The sequence below is a fragment of the Carcharodon carcharias genome, chromosome 3, assembly GCF_017639515.1.
Source record: "Carcharodon carcharias isolate sCarCar2 chromosome 3, sCarCar2.pri, whole genome shotgun sequence".
Classification (NCBI taxonomy): domain Eukaryota; kingdom Metazoa; phylum Chordata; class Chondrichthyes; order Lamniformes; family Lamnidae; genus Carcharodon; species Carcharodon carcharias.
Window position 1 is genome coordinate 185,667,597 of NC_054469.1, and position 19,069 is coordinate 185,686,665.

Sequence of the window (19,069 nt, forward strand, 5' to 3'; positions counted from 1 at the left end):
ATTATGGTGTCAAATCGTGGTGAGTTCTCCTTTCTGTCACCATCATCTTTGATATCAGAACGATTGGCTGTTGCCTCAATTCTGCAAAATAAATATTACGAACAAAGTCAAGACAATAATCTTCCTAATATCTCTGCATTAGATGGACTCTGCTTACGTCAATACTAATGAAGAGAACAGGTGGTTGAGTTGATATTACCTGTTTTATACTATTGTCCAAGGTAAAAATTACTCCCTAGGACTTTTAAGGGGCTTCTAGAAAAGAATATAACAAATACAAAAAAGACTGAGGTCCATTTCAATAAGTTACAGTTTTGAGCTGCTCTTACAGGTAAGCACTGTCAGTACTTATTTTCCAATTTAGAACTAAGATGAAACCAAGAAGCAAGATGCAATTAACAGCAGACATTGCAAAAGTGCTGTATTTCAGCAGGCAATGAGTTTAGAAACTAGTGGAGACTTGTACAAATGGGCTACGAAGATGTTAAAATGTTTTTTTGTGATATTACTAGCAATCAAGTACTGGAAAACACCAACACTATCCACAATCAGCTTTTATACCAAGATGTTGAAGAAAATTCTATACAGTTTTATTTAGTAGTTAATTTACAAAGAAATCAATGAGATATTTTTTATAAGTTAAAAAAAATGTAATTTTACTTTTAAGTAAAATACCATAGCATTCTTAATCTCATTTTTTCTAGAACAAATTGAAAGAATTAAGCTACACCTATGGTTTATAATATTTAATGTCGAATACATTAAATTTTGGTGAAAAATATCTACATCTGCAGCATTTTCTTTCCAAAAAAATGAAGAGCAGTTTGATAAATATAAAAAAAGTCACCATCTACTTTTTGTGGGTGGAATTATCATCTCAAAGATTGGAGCTTCTGGTTAAGAGCTTCTGGAGTTAACTCTGCAATCAGAAGCCAAATGAGTGGCTGACCACTGTAGCTGGTAATGTTGGTGTTTAAACAGCCAAAGGTAGTTCAGATCAAACAATACAGATGTGACGTTATCATGCATGGTATACAGAGTGGAATCTGATATTGATGCCACAGTTACTGGAAAAGGAATATAGTCCCATTTCCTAAAAGTAATAAATTTAGAAGCATGCATTCCATCATTATTTGAGTACATTATGTAGCATAAATAATGAAATAAACAAACTTCTTTGATGCTTCTCAAATCAAAGCATGTAAAAGTACACACCAATCCCTCAAGGAATATACCTGAAGCTGATATCCATTAGAAATCAATGCCAGGGGTAGCCTACTAGCAGTACTAAGAGGTCCTGTAAACTTGTAGGCTCATTCTTATAATTGTCAACACAAATGTTTGCAGGTGGGACGCAAGGAACTTTGCTAGAGTCATTGTTACAACAAAGACCGGGCAGATAGATGGGGGTTAAGGATAAGGTTTATCCCTCAATCTGTTGTCTCAGTGCCCAGGCAATAGAGAGATCTATTTTTCATAACCAGAGATCAAGTCAATTTCAGCCAAAATTGGAAAGCAGTAAATTATAGATTAGATTTTATCTGAATTGCATCTGGGGAATGCCCTGTTTGTTGGTGTGAAGTAGGTGATAAAGGGCCGGAGGCCCATAATTCTAGATCTCCACCCCTGTTAATTATGTTAATTATGTAAAATGGGCTTTAACCACCCATCTCATCTCAATTTCTTGCAGGGTCCATCAGGCCATTAGAAGGAGTGTTCTTAAATAGCAGGGAGCAGCTCTTGTGCCTAATCCCCATCAGATTGAAGGATCTGAGGAGGGCAGACAACTAGGCCATAGATGTTAAAAAATCTAAATAGCACCTTTAGTGACCTTTGAGAGTCTACATGTCTTTCAGCTGCTTTTCTGCTCCAGAGCCTGAGACTAATCCCAGCATCAGGATTTCCATCCCTGAATTCAGGGTGCAGGTGTCTACCATGGTTTGGGTTTGTGGCCGGGCATATCAGACCCATGCTAAAGATATGATCTTTCAAATGCAAGTGGGTTCAGATGATATTAGGTGGGACAACTGAGTAGCGCCAAATGGGGGAGAACAGTTAGAACTTATCTGGAATCCAAAAGCCAGGTATATCCCAATACATTGTGACAGTTGGCTAATAAGGAAAATCTAAAATTCATATCTGAAAACAATTAGGCTTCCTAACAGCTACCATTGCTTACCACTGGTTTATTCATAAAGGAATTTGGTTATCCAGGAAGACTTTTTGCTTCTTCACACCAGCACAAGGGAATGGAATGACGCACACAGATCTGTAAGATCAGCAACTGCTGTAACAGGAACACACACACGCATGCGACTGGCAAAATCCCAATCACAGAAACAGATCACTCCCACAAAGGGGACTCACATAGAGCTCCAGCCTTTCCCTAGGCTGCAGCCTAAGAGATGGCAGGTCACTGAATGAGCGACTCCGTCGCAGTTTGTCAAAGAACGTGTCCCGAAGAGCATCTATGAATGACAGCCGTAGTCTGTCTGGTGATGGCTGCAGGCATTTCTTGGCACATCAAAATTCAAACAGTTAATGTGGTAAATGCTTAATGGAAGAACTGGAACGTTTTAAACAAAAACTATAGTCAGTTTACTGGGGGTATGCTCATTAAGGGAAGGACATGGCAGAAGGCAGAGATTAAATGAGTACAAATCACTTTTTAAAAACTTTGAGATGTAATTTAATGAGATTTACTGACACAAAGGCCATAATATCACAGTACTTTTCAAAGTTACTTCTTTGGCCGTAAAGTGTTTTGGGACATCCAAAACACTTTATAGATATTGTTTAAATTTAACCTCTGACTTTCTTTAACCTTAAACAAAATCTCATTAAATTATTGTATCATAATTTGGGATACCCTCTCTGTAAACATCCCAAATCTAGATTAGTTTTCCTCTCCAAAATCTGTAAATTTATCGCATTTTAAGTACCCGGCAATCCAGATTTGTATTAAATCAGCTCTAATTTGCCTCAACATTGTCAGTATCTGCTCCACGTGTAGAGTCTCATTCTGTGGGAGGTACAGAGGACATTCTATCCAATTAGCCTCAACCAAAACCTCTTCCCGTCAAAAATGAAAAATCAAAAAAAAAAGAAAATGAATTGGGTGCCCAATTCTCTGATTTGCACTCTTTTCATCCAGTGGGGTGAGAAATAGGTTAAAGCTGGATTAGGGTCTGGTCATGAGCCACTGTCCTCTAGAATCTGCATCAAAATTTTAAATATTTGTCTTTGGTGGTGGTGCTGGCTGGAATCTTCTGCCCTCTCTAGTGGTGTGTTTGGAGGTGAGGAGGAGGTAATTGGGCAAGAGCATCCCCCTGCCATCCCTCTTCCACAGCCTCTGGCCAGCCTTCCTGTCCCTCTGCTAATTGAGGCCCTTAAGTGGATAATTAAGTGGACAATTAGGGGGTTCATCAGCAAGGGCAGGGGGTTGGCCCTCAGTGATGGAGGGATGAGGACCTCTCTGCCCTTGCTGCTGACTGCCCCCACCCCCCCGCCCAAACATCAACGCTACCCCATGACCCCCCAACTCATGAAAGCCCTCCTGCCATTACTTGTAGCCTGGATTGCTCCATGATCCTGGCCCTCTGTGGTTGTTATTCCAGTAGCAGCCACCACCCCTCTAGTGGCACTGCTGAGCAAAAGAGCTATTGGCCTCTGATTAGCCACAGCTCTCGGTAAGTGCGGCCTCTACTCCTGGGGACCTGATTCCAGGGAAACGCCTGCTAATCAGCTCGTGATTCAGCAGACTTTCCCCAAAGGAGGCAACACGGATCTCCAGTTGGTTCTCCAGCCAGCACGCGAGACACCCATCACCTCCACCAAGATTCCACCTGCTGAATTGATGATACTGCATAGACTACCTGCTGTACACCCTGCCTGATATTCAGTTCCATTGATATCAATGTTACTAAATATGGGATGAGCAGTATAACAGGCAGCTGAATTGACCCATTTAGCTTTTGTTTCTGCTCAAGAAGAATCTCTATACTGATGTGTCTCCTCTAAGAATTCTCACAGCTGCATAAGCCTAATGTCCTATGGTGCCCATTCGCCACCAAATTTCCGCCTGCCACTTCCGACTGTCAGTGACTCCACACCAAATCCCAGTGACCTAACCATTTAATAATGGGGGCAGCTGCCCATTACCATAACACTGCAGGGCCAGTTGACACAAAGGCAAATTGGATGGAATAGAACCTCGGAGTAGCAGTATGCTCCATGAAGGGGAGACTGCTCAGGTATTAGAAAAGGTTATGCAGTGTCAGTTGTTTTCCTTCACCTTCACGATATCTGGCTTCTTTGGCAAAGGCAGTCAATCCTTCTGGATGGATTACCATTTGCCTTTTCAACCTTGCATCCCACTGTGGCCCCACAAGGGAACATATGCACCTGCCAATTTTAGATCCTAGGTTCTGCTGAATCTAGCTAGGCGCTTCTGGCAGAATCCCTGTGAAAATCCAAAGATTAACCCATTACAAGAATCCTGCTGCCCCACCCACCCCAAAAGCAATTTTCTGGATAGCTTTAAAGAGGTGGACAATCAGCAGATTTTGATTTCACCCAAATGCTACCCCGCTAGAATTACCCCAAAGTTATATAAAAATGCTCAGTCAGTTTCTTAACAATAATATTCAGAATGCCTGTAGTCTCAGTTAGTTCAAAGCTTCCTGGTCCAGCTATTTACAAGAAGCCTTCAGCTCATACACAATGAAGCTGAAAGAAACCTTAATATTTTAATATTAATTATTCAGATATTCAGAGTTATCAATTTAATCATACAAACATAAAATAAACAGCAAAAGGTCAATTAAAAATGGAACAATTCTATTTGGCCTGCCTTCCCTTTTTTCCATTGTTTCTCCACCTTCTATTTTCATTCTACTGACTCTATTTGTAACTAACATACATAAATCGGCTTTTCTTCTTCGGAAAAAGTCTTCAGCCAGTCGAGTTCTAGATGTGACTATTTTGACATTAATCTTGATTTTTTAAGCACCAAATTCAGAAACATTAGCTCTGGAAATGCAGGAGCGGGTTTCACAAATGAGTGTCCTGGCGCAACGGGAACTCACATTGGTAATATGGGCACAGAGATCATGCAGTTATCCACACAATATTCCATCCATTACAATTAGCGCACAGAAAATCTACTCTGGACCTCATCTCAAGTTAAATCAGACAATTCAGCAACATAAATTGTATCTACCATGATGAGGGATGTCAATGTTAGGAAGCAGAACACTTCCTGTCTCCTTCACCTTTAGTTGCCTACATCAGAGATAATGTTTAGATCCACAAGAAACCTTCCTCTACTCAGCTTCATCCACAGGAAACCAGTTCCTGTTGCGCTATTGTGACAGTTCTACATTCCACATCAGTCATGCCTTTCTAGTGAGACAAGTAAAGGAGTTATGCCCACCATTATTCTATAAACCGAGTTGGGACCTATGATATCAAATTGAACCCTTACAGTCAGCAGATGGCAGAAAAAAATCAACCCATCAGTCTGCACGGATTTTAACTTAGGGCCTGAAAAGACAGTTCTCCAAGTCACTTGACTACTCCATCTTTATTGTGGACAATTATAGTATCGCAATAATAGGACATCAGAAACATCACAAGCTACATTCTAGTATCCCTACTTAATTTTACAATATCTTTGCATTAAGACACTAAGTACAAAGAAATGGAATAAAAGAAGAGTTCAAATCTACAAAAAAGCAACGTGCTCTATTGAAACTTTGAACTCATCTATTGCTTACTATGGAACGTGTATAATATTTTATCTAACTTTGTACAGGCTTCATGATGGAGCACTTACAAAGAAGGAGAAGTCTTCAAAGGTGGGTGTTTCTGGGGTGCTTTGGCTGTATATGGAACATCGTCTTTGTACACAGGTGGCTTTGTTCAGATTGCCTGTGGATGGAGTCAGGTCTTCCTTGTCAAATGGACTATAGTTAAAACATGAAAATAATAATTAACATTCCAAACTTCTCACCTTTTATATTACCATTTAACAAAAATATCCTATCGTGTTAGTATTTTTTCATGATATGTTGTCATATAATAAAAACATTACTTTGAAATATTTCTTTACACTGATAAAAAACAATAACTGTCATCGAATAGAGGCAATGACACCAGTGACCCAGCAACACCACTGCCATCAATGGACATGAAGAGCATTGCAGCAGTTAATTAATCCACTTGACCACTCCATCTTTATTGTGGACAATTATAGTATCGCAATAATAGGACATCAGAAATATCCCAAGCTACAAGTAACACTTACTACCAGATGACCTCAAGATTTAGTTTAACAGTTCCAAGGTCATTGATGTCAACCGCAACCATTTGAGGTCTGGCTGTGAACAAGTCCTTAGTTTCACATGTTACGCTGCCAACCAAGAGATGAGTAGTCAGTCCCTTCAACTCTGACACCTGAAAATTACAGAAAGAGAGAGAAATAATGTCAGTTCATGGCATTACTTACAGTTAAAAGACTTCCATCAAAATATTGGCTAATAACTATATCGCCTTTGCTAGTAACTCGATAGTCTGTTTTCTAAGTAAGTTTCTTTTCTTGATATGTCACATACTCAACATTTTCTACTCTATTTTCACCATGTAGGGCCTTTCCTGGGGTTGGTGAGTCTGCAGCCAAGCAGCAGGGTGGGTGTGTGATGGTCCCAGGCCCCAGCCAGTCTCTAGGAGTCTGAAGCAGCAACTCAGAAAGAATCCTTGGTCTAAATTTACCCTATCACCTGCTAGATAACATCAGCTCCTGCCAGTCATTTGTCGGTGTAGCACAGTTTACATTACAAACCACTTGGTGAAGGGAGGTCCAACTAGCAGTTTCCACTCATTAGCATCATAGGTTGGTGTTTCAATGTATTATCACCATGACACCTTCAGCAGTTTAAATTTTTAATATCTGCATGAAAGTTTTCAGAAGAAATTTAAATATTTGATGAATCCTAACACGAGACTGTATAATGCCTATATTTATCTTGCAGTTTCTCACAAGCTTTCTGACACAACAAAGCTACTTTTAAAGTGCTGTTTAGGCAAAGAGAGCTACCATTCTGCAACATTAACATCCTACAGATATCAGTGAGAGAACTAACCAATAAATCTGCTGTGGGCGGTCATGGTTGAGAGAGGAATTTGACTAGGACACTAGTTAAACTCTCCACTCTTTCTTAAGTACAGTAAGGTCATAAGATCTTCAATGTCCAACTGAACTGGCAGGCTGGGTCTCAGTTTAATGATTCCTTTGAAGGACAGCAGCACCAATAATGCAATTGTTCGATGCAACATGAGACCTGTGAGTGCTCAAGCCTGCAACCTTTTCAGCCAGAGGAAAAATGGAGCCAAGGGAAAACCTACTGAATGCATAAGCCAAGAAAATATATTGGATACTGGGAACTTAAAAGAGTTCATGTTGAATTGACTGAGAACAACCTGATGTGAAACAGAGATGTCTGTGAAGGAATTCTGCACTGACACCACATAAATTTGGAAGCTTAAAAGTCAATTACTTCAGCTATAGAATTGACTGCTCGGTTTTTGCAGCAGGCTGATAAGACCAGACAGCCTGTGGAAAGTAATAATTTAGCTGCTGGACCTACTCCCAATGTCAACAGTAAGTTTGTCTTTTGGAATCACCGAATATTGCAGCACAGAAAGAGCTGGTGTTGATTCTCCAAAAGCACTATCACTTAGTCCCATTCCCATAATTTTTCCCTTTTAAATTCTTTGTCAAATATTATTCGTTTTCCTTTTTAAGAACAAATGTGGATTCTGCTTTCATCATCTGGTAGAAAGTGGCAATGGAATATTCATCCATTTCTTTGTCTAATCTCAGCATTGCTTCAAATGAAGGGAAGCTTGTGGAGAAATATTGGCTTGAAAGAGGAGAAAAGGAGGAGGGTATTTATTGAACTTTGGAGCAGATGGTGGGTTAGTGAACAAAATGTACAGGAAGTTTTTGAAGTGTCACCGTGGTCAGAAAGTTACATCAAACTATACTCCCCATGTAGGTTGCAAAGCACAGAAGCTAAAACACTTCTGGCATTTCTCTGTTCATGTGGAGTCACTTTGTTTGTCTGCAGTAGCTTTCTTAGAAAGAGAAAACATAGCTCAAACAAAAGAATGCTGGAAGCACTCAGTCGATATCTGTGACAAAAAATGTTAATGTTTTGGACATAGTGAAGTCTTCATCAGAAAATTGAGATATTACCATGAACAACTTAGAAGAAGGGATAAAGTAAGGCAAAGGGGTACAGGAAGTGGGAAAAAGGGGACCATGTACACAAGAAGCGAAACATAAATGATTGTTAAATTGATTGGGTGATAAGCAGGAGATGGTTGACTAATGAAGTCATAAACCAAAGGAGGTGTGATGATCAAAATTAGATAAATAAAAGCCATATCCAAGAACCACTATGAAATCTTGAAGCAGATTAGTGAAAATGGAGAAAGGGGTATGAAAACCTGAAGAAGCAAAGTAGACCCAGTAGAATAGTAGACTGGTGGAAGAAAAATGTGGGTGAACATCAAATCAACTCCAAGGGTCTACCTGGTTGTTATCACTTAGGGCAAACCCATCCCCAACCCATGGAGCATTCTGGTTAAGGTCAGGCCATGGCTGAAACATTACCATTTTCCTTTCATTACAGATACTGCCTGATTTTAGCTGAGTTGAGAAAATGTGACCATCTCTATGTGTACCACTGGAGAGGTGGTTATAAAACTGTTCATTAAACTACAACAGATCTAACTTTTATACATACACTGAAATCAGATCTCACATTATCAGTTATCATGTGATCAAATGACATCTGATCAAATCTCCAGGACTTCCATCCAACCAGTGATGGTCATCCTTGAATGCAGTTCTCAACATGCAATCTGATTGAATAAAGCACTAATTTGTGAGAGTCATCCCTATAACTATGAGTGTCTGCTTCAAGTACCTTAATTGAGAAGAATTCATTAATCAGAGGTACGAAAACCATCTCCTCTCCGTCCCAGCTCTGTCGGTCATTTGCTTCTATTTTGCCTTTTAATTTCCACCTTTGACGGCCAAATCGCATAAAGATCTTGTTGAAGACAAAACAAACCAGTTAGTTGTATTTTACATATGAACATTTCTAATTTCATTTCAAAACCCATAACTTCTCATTCTGTTCTCCCCATTCAAACTTTACTGGTGCTCCATTAGCTGGAATGGTCGCCGGGAACAGCACTGTCACTCAGATATCCCGAGCTACAAGGGACATGGAAATCAGAAAATGTGTTGCAAAACAGAAAGGGGGAAATAAAGGGTCAAGTGCCCTTTTTTAAAAAAATCTTATTACCTATTATCACCTCACTGAGGGTCAATATGGCCTTGCAGTACAAGGACCAAAATGTCCTGTCCCACTTACCTCATATTGATCTCCTGGACAAAGGCGTGCAAAACCGGCTAAACCTGTCAAATGAAAATTACATCAAGATCAAGTTAGAGTTTCAAGTTTGACTAGAAGTTACTCAAAGCCTTACCTTCTTAGCTACTGGATGTAAGGCTTTAAAGCTTTCAATTTGCATATAAATTCTATTTTATAAACATTTAAAAGGAAATTTATTGGATTCCTGCTATGGTGGGAGCCCTTGCTCACAAAGAATATATATTGGAAATTTAAGCTTGCACTTAACACAGTTTTGGTCAGAAAATCAGGGGTGCCCAAAGATCTGAGACATGCTCTTGGTAGGGCAAAGCTCACGACTGACAGTGAAAAATTGGAAGATTATACCTTTTAGTTTGATTTTTTTTATTGAAAAGAAGTGCCAGAGTCCATTTGATGTTACTGTGAGCTCCAACAGTCGTGTCCTGGTAGAAATATGTGTTGATAATTTTATCACGTAGGGTGCAATTTTACAGCCCCGTCATGGTGGGGGAGGGGCTGGAAAATGCTGCGAGCTGTTCAAAACTCCATCAGCTTTGGAACCAGAAAATCCCACCGGTGAAAGGGGCGGTAAAATTCTGCCCGTAGTTGCTGAATCCTGTTACATCCAGCGCTGACAGCACAAAAATAATAGTAGGTTCCCCTCTTTTGCACTTTGGCATTAAATAATCACTGAGGTGGAGAGGAGAATTGGGTGGACAAGATTGCATCTTCATAATGGCGCCCATTCCTCCACATATGCCACTTGGGTGATTGCCAAATGCTCCAGCACCAAAGAGAAAAAGACACCCCATTAAATCTGTATGGAAAATGTCATGCTTTAATTAACAAGTGTATTATTGTGTAGTCACTCAGGCTGTTTCATATGTACATGTGGTATCCACCAGCAATATTCTGTCTTGTTATTGCATTGCATATTACCATTCCCTAATTTAAAAAACCAAACAGTATGTATTCATTTTCATGACTTCAGGATGTCCCAAAATACTTTCCAGCTAATGAAAGTTATTTTAAAAGGTAGTCATTGTTGTAACATATGGAACACGCAACTCATTTGCACTCAGCAAGTGATCATAATCAGCAAAGAGATAGTGACCAGATATCTATTTATTGATGCTGGTTGAGGGATAAATATTGACCAGGACACTGGAAGAACTACCCTTCCCTTCTTTGAATAATGCCATGGGATCTTTTACATCCGCTTGGGAGGACAGACTGGGCTTCAGTTTAAAGTCTCAATCAAAAGGCAATGCCTCCAACGCAACACTGAAATGTTGCCTTGCAGTGGGACTTGAACCCACAATCTTGTGACTCAGAGGCGAGAGTGGCTGAGTTCATATTTCACTCAACATTCCCACTATGGAACTATATTTCTTTGTTAGAAATTAAATGTTCCTAAAAATGCTGCCGGCATTTACAAGCCACCAAGGGAATGGCAAGTGCATATGTGTTTCTCAAACAGACAATTTGTCTTCAGGATGAACCTGTTACTACAAACATTTTTAAAAATGATGCTGTAATCACTTCTGGGGCAGTTAAACAACTAAGTAATTAGCAGAAAAAGACAGAAAGCTGTTGAGTGATTGCTATCCAATGACTCCTGCTGGAAGATGTAGGTGTATGGCTGGTGAACCATGAAGCTGAACTACACGCTGACAATAACGGCCAGTGCATGATGAACAGTTATATTACAAAAGTGACTACACTTCAGAAGTACTTCACTGGCTATAAAACACTTTTAGATGCCCTGACTTTCAGAAAGATGCTTCTTGAATGCAAGTCTTTCTTCCTTTCTACATGGACTAGATTTACTAGTCTTCTGGACCTGTACCCCCAGCAAGAATTCCTCCCAGTTGGCATCCCAATGAGTGCAATCTTTGAAGAGTTAAAGGAATAACTGTTAGTCAAAGGCATACACAGGCATCAGCACACTGCCGCCTTCGGTGTGAGGATGGTGGGGAGAGGGTGGAGGGGTTGTGGAATGTAGGGAAAGGGCTGACAGAAATCTCAGCAAACCAGCCCTGTTTAGAAACTCTCAGTGAAATCTGCTGCGATCTAGCTTGTTAAAGTATACTATCTCAAAATAAATATTTTGACTGTCAGGTAAATATCAATATTATACAATTTTCCATAAATGAAAGCTCTCTCTCTAAAACATATATATATCTTATATATATCATTGGTTGACAATACAGAGGTGATTTTGTGAGACTGCTATTGACAGGGGTGCATATCTGAAATTCAAGCATGTAATTTTCTAATTTAGACTGAAAGACATGGGTATTATGCACTCAAGTTTGTAATAGGCTGCAGCTCCTAATAGGCAGATACCACATCCTGCACCCCCCGACCCCCCACCCACGCATCCCTCCAATGAATAATGCCAACTCATAAAATTATACCCTCGTCCGTCAGGCAATATATTAAAAAGATAAAAGATTTGTGGCTTTTATTCTGTTAACACTTACCTTTCATCTTAATGTGAAATTCTCCCAGCAGGTTTCCAATCTCTCCCTCCAGTGAGCACAATGCCTGAGGGTGAAAGGAGTTACCATCATTATAAGGCACACACAGAGCAACAGATTAGACCCAATAATATCAAGGTGAACAATATAGAATAGCTTGTGCAATGTGGAAGATCCAACAGAGATGTGCTCATATTGTTTAATGAAATGCTTTATCTTGGACACTCACTGCAAAATCAGCTGCTCTCTCTCCTACCCAAATAAACTAATTCTTGCCTCACGTCAAAGATAAGCAAATCATTAAACATGCACCTGTTTTTTCACTAGTTGGGTGAAAAATACTATAGCAAGGAGTGGTTATTTACAATTTCCACTTCTAATGGTGTGTGAAAAGCACATGGTATCATGCTGTGCAGAATAAACTGTGGACTGTTTCCAATCAGAATTTAAGTGGCAACCCTGTCTGGATCCAGAATTTAGATAAAAACAGAAAGTGCTGGAAATACCCAGCAGGTCTGACAGCATCTGTGAAGAGAGAAACAGAGTTAACGCTTTGACTCCAATATGACTTCTTCAGAGCAGAACTCCAAGTGTTTAAATGTTAGGTCAGTCACCCCAAAAGTAATTGGCTGTGGATCCTTACAGCTGAGATGCTTTTGGATATTGAGCCTCAGACCTGGAATGTATTCCCAAATCAATGGCCGGCCTTTGACGTGACTTTTTTTAACAATGACAACTTGACAATGATCAAAGAGATTTATTTGTAATATAAATAATGATTTCAATGCAACTATTTCCAATAACACGTAGAAAAAAATCTGATTCTTAAATATGAAGGCCAAATTTGCATGGGTACATAGTGTATCTAGGAATTATCCATTTGCATTGACTTATTGCTATGGTTCTACTTAATGGTCATTGTACTAATACAGTCTGTCTTCCTAATGGCTTCTTTAAGAGTTGGAATATTTTTCTGGAGAATGTTGATTTTGCAAAAGATTTTTTTGTCACAGAGTCTCTGAAGTACAAAGTGTAAGAGTTTTGAGCACTGCAGTGGAATGACTAAGGAGAGGTCAACCATGCAAAGGTAGCCTTGCAAGATTATTCACATGTCTTAGCTTTTGTATGGTGCTACTATACATTCTGAGCAGACTTCCATATAGCTGGCAATCCTCTACCCCTTCAGGAGTCCTGCATCAATCGTTTGTAACTCTTGCCTTTCCTGTATGCAAGCATTCTGTAGTGCAAATTATTTTCCCTCCTTTCATCTTACCTCCTTTGTATTTAACTCATTCTCTCCTAGGTTCTCAAAACAATGTAACTCCTTACTTCTTTCAGTCTCCATTTCTTCCTACAATCCACAGGTTTTTTAAACCCAGATTAATCATTACAATTATTAACTGCCAAGTCCTGATCCATCAATTCAGAAGTATTGATGAAGCCAAATGAATTCACTCCACTATTATCAGTTCTGACCTAGCCTGTCCACTTTAATCATCTGTTCTTTAATCATCTTCTATGACAAGTCAGTCTTGGCAATATCCATCCAACACTTACTTGGTGTTAATTGGTTTCTTGTTCCATGTACGTATGAAATATACACTAGCTGCTTCCATTTTTGAAACGTGCCCACACCACTGCAGTCGACTTTCTTGGACTTTTAAAAAAGTATTAGTTCTTGTCCAGATCATGTTCTTAAAATATAATTCTTGATTTTTTTGTATGCTTGATGCTCCCAATATTCCTCTCAATGAACTCATCTCTGCTATTAGTATTTTCTCATGAGTTCTTATGTAACACAGGTTTACATAGCAACTAGATAAGGCCAGCCAGCCCCTTGAGCCTGTTCTGCCTTGCAGATAAACCAAGGCTGGCTTGTATCCTAACCCCACCTACATTCCTTGGTTCCATAACTCTTATTAACTTTGTCTAATTAAAAATGTAGCTAACTCAATTCTGAACTTTACAACCGACCTAGCCTCAATAATTTTCCATCATCTGGATCCATGTAATAATATGGGGATAGCCATCACTTCATAAACTCATATCTTTGTTTCTACTGAACTAGCTTTGGTCTTCTCCATCCTGCTTAATCTACAGCACAAGCGCATCCAATTTTTCTTTTTTCCAAAACTCCCATCCTGTGACATTAACCCACCAAAGCATACAAACTTTCCCACCTGTTCAACTACATCCTCTCCAATTGTAATATATACATAGTCTTGATGATTCCCAAATGACATGACCTTTCTCTTTATGTAAATCAAAAATTCTACACTCCACGTACACCTTATCTGTTATTCTCGGCAAATCTGTTTTATGTGTAGCTTTAAGGACAATGGCATCAGTAAATCTGAGATTGTTTAAAATCTTGTCACATACGGAAACTCCTCCAATATTATCTTTTGGTACCAGATGCTTCGCCACTTCCAGTACCGAATTAAATAAATCAAGAGACATAGTACATCGCTGTTTAACCTCAACTGTTGATCTAAGCCATTCTGTCAGTTTGCTATCCACAGCAACAGCATCGAGGGACATACTAAAAGTATTTTCTATCAATCTGGTGAATTTCTCTTTAAGACATGTCATATCCCTTCTCGCCATGTCAAAGATCTGCTTACAATGCATGGAGTTGTAACAATGAGTGTCATGATCTATAAATTTCTCTGAAATCTATCTTATCACAAACAGTTGATTATCATACTTCATCCTGGCCTGAAAAAAAAAAGCTTCTATGTATTTTTAAATTTTCTACTGCAATTTCTCAGTAAATCTTTTTCCGGTTATACTCAGTAAGCATTAGTTCCCCTCCTTCATTTTTATGGATAGGGTCCTGCACAACAAACCTTGTCCTTATTTTCTCAGTAATAACATCTCTCCCCATTAGAAGGTATTGACATAAATCTTATGAATTAAAGTTAATGGCACCATGCTACTGGCAACAGCAGTGTTTCTGTACAGAGGCCAGTGTGCCTACTTCTCAATTCATTAACAATAGCACTTACACTATCAAGTCAAGGACGACTTATGTTTATATAGCACTTTTAACATAGAAGATACTCCCGAGCCATTTCAGAGAAACATAAGGAAAAGAGACGCTGAGCCACTAAAGGAGGGATGATCAAAGGCTTGGTGAAAGAGATAGGTTTTGAGGAGAACCTTAAGGGAGAAGATGGAGAAGCAGAAGGGTTAAGGAGAGAATTCCAGAGGGTTGGACCTGAAAGTTTCTAGTAACTGGCACTTCTATGGCCAGAAATTTACGTGCCACGATTGGATCGCGGCTGACCATAACTAGTGCAAAATCGTGCGAGAAAATCTTGGGCAAGTGTCCCGATGTCTTAGTGACATTGCGCAATATCACAGTCGGTAGGAGTTAGAAGCGCGCCTGCTGAAAATCAAAGTTCCAATTAAGCCAATTAAAGCCCCAATCAACTGGGATTTTGAGTGGCCCGTGCGCTTTTATGCTTTTTGCACGGGCCAATTGACCAGGCAGCCTTCACGTTTTTGCATCATTCATAATCCAGGGCAGAATAAAATGCCCAGAAGATGTTTGAAGGTTGAGGAGTTATGAGTACTGCTGTCAGTTGTTTGAAGCTGCATTAGAGATAGCTTGTGGCATTTTTTGTGTGCAAGTATTGTTTGAACAATACTGCAGCTCCCTGAGAAAATTCTCCCCTCAAGTGTCAGACTGCAGGATCACCCACCCTTACTGACTTAAAACAGCAACCCATCAGTTATGCCTCTGCTTTGTGCAACATTAAACAGAATTACTCTTGTTCAATCTGTTTTGTATTCTCTGCTAACTGGTTCTGCTAGAATGTAGTATTTTCTTCAGTACTGCTGCAGTTCCATGAGCTGATGCCATTAAAGACTGTACCTCTGTGTTTTCTTTGTAGCTTCTGTTTATTTCTGCTAGGCTTTCCCGAGCACCTTTAGTGGAAGGCGACATTGCAAAGGCCTGTTTCATTTTGGAAGCTCCATCTCGAAGCCTTTTCTGGATGCAAAATGTCTCGTACAATTCATCTACCTGTAAGGGCAACATGCAAAAAAAGTAGTGTTAATCAACTGCGTGCTTCATGAACTGTCAATTTTTTTCAAATTGCCAGGAGAGTGTTGCCTTAATCAGTTTGCTGTAAATATTGAAGAGGGATTTAAAGAGCAGAACAGTGCTCAGAACATCCTTCTACATGCATTCAAGAGATATCAGAATGTTAAAAGGAAAAACATAAGGATCATACTCAGAATCATAGAATTTTAGTATCAGAGATGGAGGCCATTTGGACCATCATGACTGTTCCAGTGTTTCGTCCATGGCCGGAATCACAGGTGCAGTGCTCATTCTTTCAGTCCATTCATTTTAGTGGATAGAAAATCATGAGCACTGCACCCATGATCTCCCAACATTTACAGCTGGGACACTTTGCCAGTCATACAAACACAAAAATACTGTTATTTGGAGTAATAGTGGTTTAGAAAACAATTATTTCTACGTAACAAGCATTAACATGTTGTGTTCTCTCTCACTTTAATGTGTTTATTCTGAGTCAAACTTTCAGAATTGAATTTCTAGAAGAGGAAATAGGATGTTGAATTCTGTGCTTGTGAAGTAAGTTGTCAGTGGAGCATTCCATCTTATGTTTGCTGCCGACTACTGCTGTTTTCATGTGCTACGCACCAAATTCAGAGCCCTCACTACAGCATTCTCGTGGATTATACCATGTCAGGGGCTTCCCTATTTGCAAAGGCTGGTTTTCTACACAAATCAAATTTTGCTGCACAGCAATTCTTTAAAAACCTTCAAGATGATGACACATTTGCAATGACTGGAAGTCAAATGAATCATCTTGGTGTTTAAATGACCGCAGGTATTGTGTAAAGCCACATGTTAGCCCAATGGACTAGGAAATCAAACAGGAAAATGAAAGAAAGTGGAAGTCAATTTGGTCCTCCTCTAAAGCATTATTTTGCAGCATGGTTATTACAAAATAGATTTTTTTTTAACAAGTTTTTAAACAAACTTGAGCACAAACTTGAGCTGACACATAGTGCAGCACTGAGCAAGTGCTGAACTGACAGAAGTGCTGGCTTTACAAAGTTTGTAGAGGGTACAAAACTTGGCAACTTACTAGATAGTGATGAGGATAGTTGTAGACTTCAGGATGACATAAGTAGGATAGTGAAAAAGATAGAAGCATGGCAGATATATTTCAAAGCCATGAAGTGTGAAGCGATACGCTTTAGCAGGACGATCATGGAAAAACAGTAGACTACATATCGGGTGATATTGAAAACTGGGGACGAGCAGAAATCTTGGGCCTGAATTTTTCCTGCATCAGGCAGGTTCAGCGGGAGCAGACAGGGACGGTCGCAACACCATCCGCAATCAGCTCTGCACCGCCATTTTACATGGGTGCGTCAATTAAGGCCTGTCTAGTGTAATACGTGAGCAGTAGCACTGAGCGCTACCCGTGCAGGCAGGGAGAGGAGGGAGAGTCGGGCTTTTTCATTTCGCCTGCCTGCCAACCATAAGGTTGGATAGGCAGCGTAAATTTGTCATTAATTACTTCATTAATAAGACTATCAATTATCAGCGGGTGCGCAGCCAACTCCGACACGCACCCGCCAAATGAAACATTGTGATGACATCGGGACGCATGCCCGACGTCATTGTGCATCATTTTACGCGCCAGTGTGTCAGGCCCACCCCTGCACACTGAATGTAAAATCCTGGCCTTGGTATCAATATGTACACATCTTTAAATGTGGCAGCGCAAATTGATAATGTTATTAAAAAACAGCATACGGCCTTTCTGGATTTATAAATCAAGGAATGGAATATAAAAGTAACAAAATCATGCTAGAACATTAAAACATTGTTTAGACCTCATCTGGGCTATTCCCTGCTACTCTGCCTTGAAATTTTCAGCCTCCTGAGATCTGTAGCAAAGTTGTGGCTGATTTGATTTACCTAAAAGATCAAAGTGCTTTGATTCCTTAATTGAGCTATGTATTTGATATGAACATGTATCATATTTTTTTAAAGGCCAACACACGTGTGTGGTGGTTATGTGATCTGGGACTTATGACACATGGGTTCTCCAGAACGTCTGCTATAACATCATCAGACAACTGGAGAAATGGAATAAATCCACTGCATTTATCACAACAATCTTTACATTGTTAATTACACATTTGTTCAAAGTGCTTTAGCAGTTGTCCATGTTGCCATTTGTTTTAGCTTAGCCTTATAATAAGAAAATGTTGCTGGGTCAAAATCCTGGAACTCCCTTCCTAACAGCACTGTGGGGTGTACCAACACCACATGGACTGCAGCGGTTCAAGAAGGTGGATCCCCGCCACCTTCTCGAGGGTAATTAAGGATTGGCAATATTTGCTGGCCTAGCTGATGATGCCCACATCCCGTTAAAGATTAGAAAAAAATCCTGAAATGATAAAACCCAAATGTGTACATGTCTTCTCAATATGGTAAAGTTCACTCTTTTTCTTAAGAAAGCATTTTTAGTGTCCATGGCGAGCTAGTGTCATTTAGTAGAAATGATATTAATAGCTTTGTCATGAACTGACTAATGTTAAGGACTAACCCTGCTGGGAGCTTTGTAACCACTGCCAATCATTGGTAATAGCTGTCACCTGTTGCACCATTTCCTCTCAGCTACTTCCTGCTACTAATTGTACTTGGACACTTGTCACTTTAGTTGGGTATGTTCAGTACTGATATGATTAACACAAATTTTGTGCAACACATGCTGATGAAACACTCTTGTACTTTCCAAGTCCTTCCTGGTATCATAAATGAACCCACACCCTAGAGGTTATGACCAGTTCAAGGCATCAGGGTACGCTCATAGTGATTATCACAATTCCAACTTGAGAATATTGATGAGTGCTAAAATATGTTTTAAAAAATAATGAGCAAAAAATGTTTAACCAGAGGAAATAAGTGCTAAAAAGGAATTAGATTGCACTAGGGATTAAACAAGGAGCTGGTGAGTGAAGGCGAGCTGCAACAGGTCACAAGACAGCACACACAGGAAGAAGATGGAGGGAACAGCAGATTGTTTCTACTTGTGAATTACTTTGTTTTGCATATCCTGTTTATTGTAGGTTTGGCTATGG

General features: G+C 39.6%; 1 protein-coding gene across 3 annotated transcripts in view; it reads right to left on the reverse strand.

Moving 5' to 3' along the window:
- ripor2 (RHO family interacting cell polarization regulator 2) overlaps positions 1-19,069 on the reverse strand; it is a 95,505-nt gene that overhangs the window by 36,354 nt on the left and 40,082 nt on the right. For 2 of the 3 annotated variants that reach the window (XM_041184768.1, XM_041184769.1), the window contains exons 7-13: positions 15,810-15,959; positions 11,933-11,996; positions 9,447-9,490; positions 8,994-9,119; positions 6,308-6,456; positions 5,837-5,966; positions 2,368-2,514 (exon numbers count right to left, since the gene is read on the reverse strand). In XM_041184768.1, coding sequence (XP_041040702.1) covers positions 2,368-2,514; positions 5,837-5,966; positions 6,308-6,456; positions 8,994-9,119; positions 9,447-9,490; positions 11,933-11,996; positions 15,810-15,959 — 810 coding nt within the window. The remainder of the gene's footprint in view (positions 1-2,367; positions 2,515-5,836; positions 5,967-6,307; positions 6,457-8,993; positions 9,120-9,446; positions 9,491-11,932; positions 11,997-15,809; positions 15,960-19,069) is intronic. The other variant, XM_041184770.1, reaches the window with a different exon arrangement.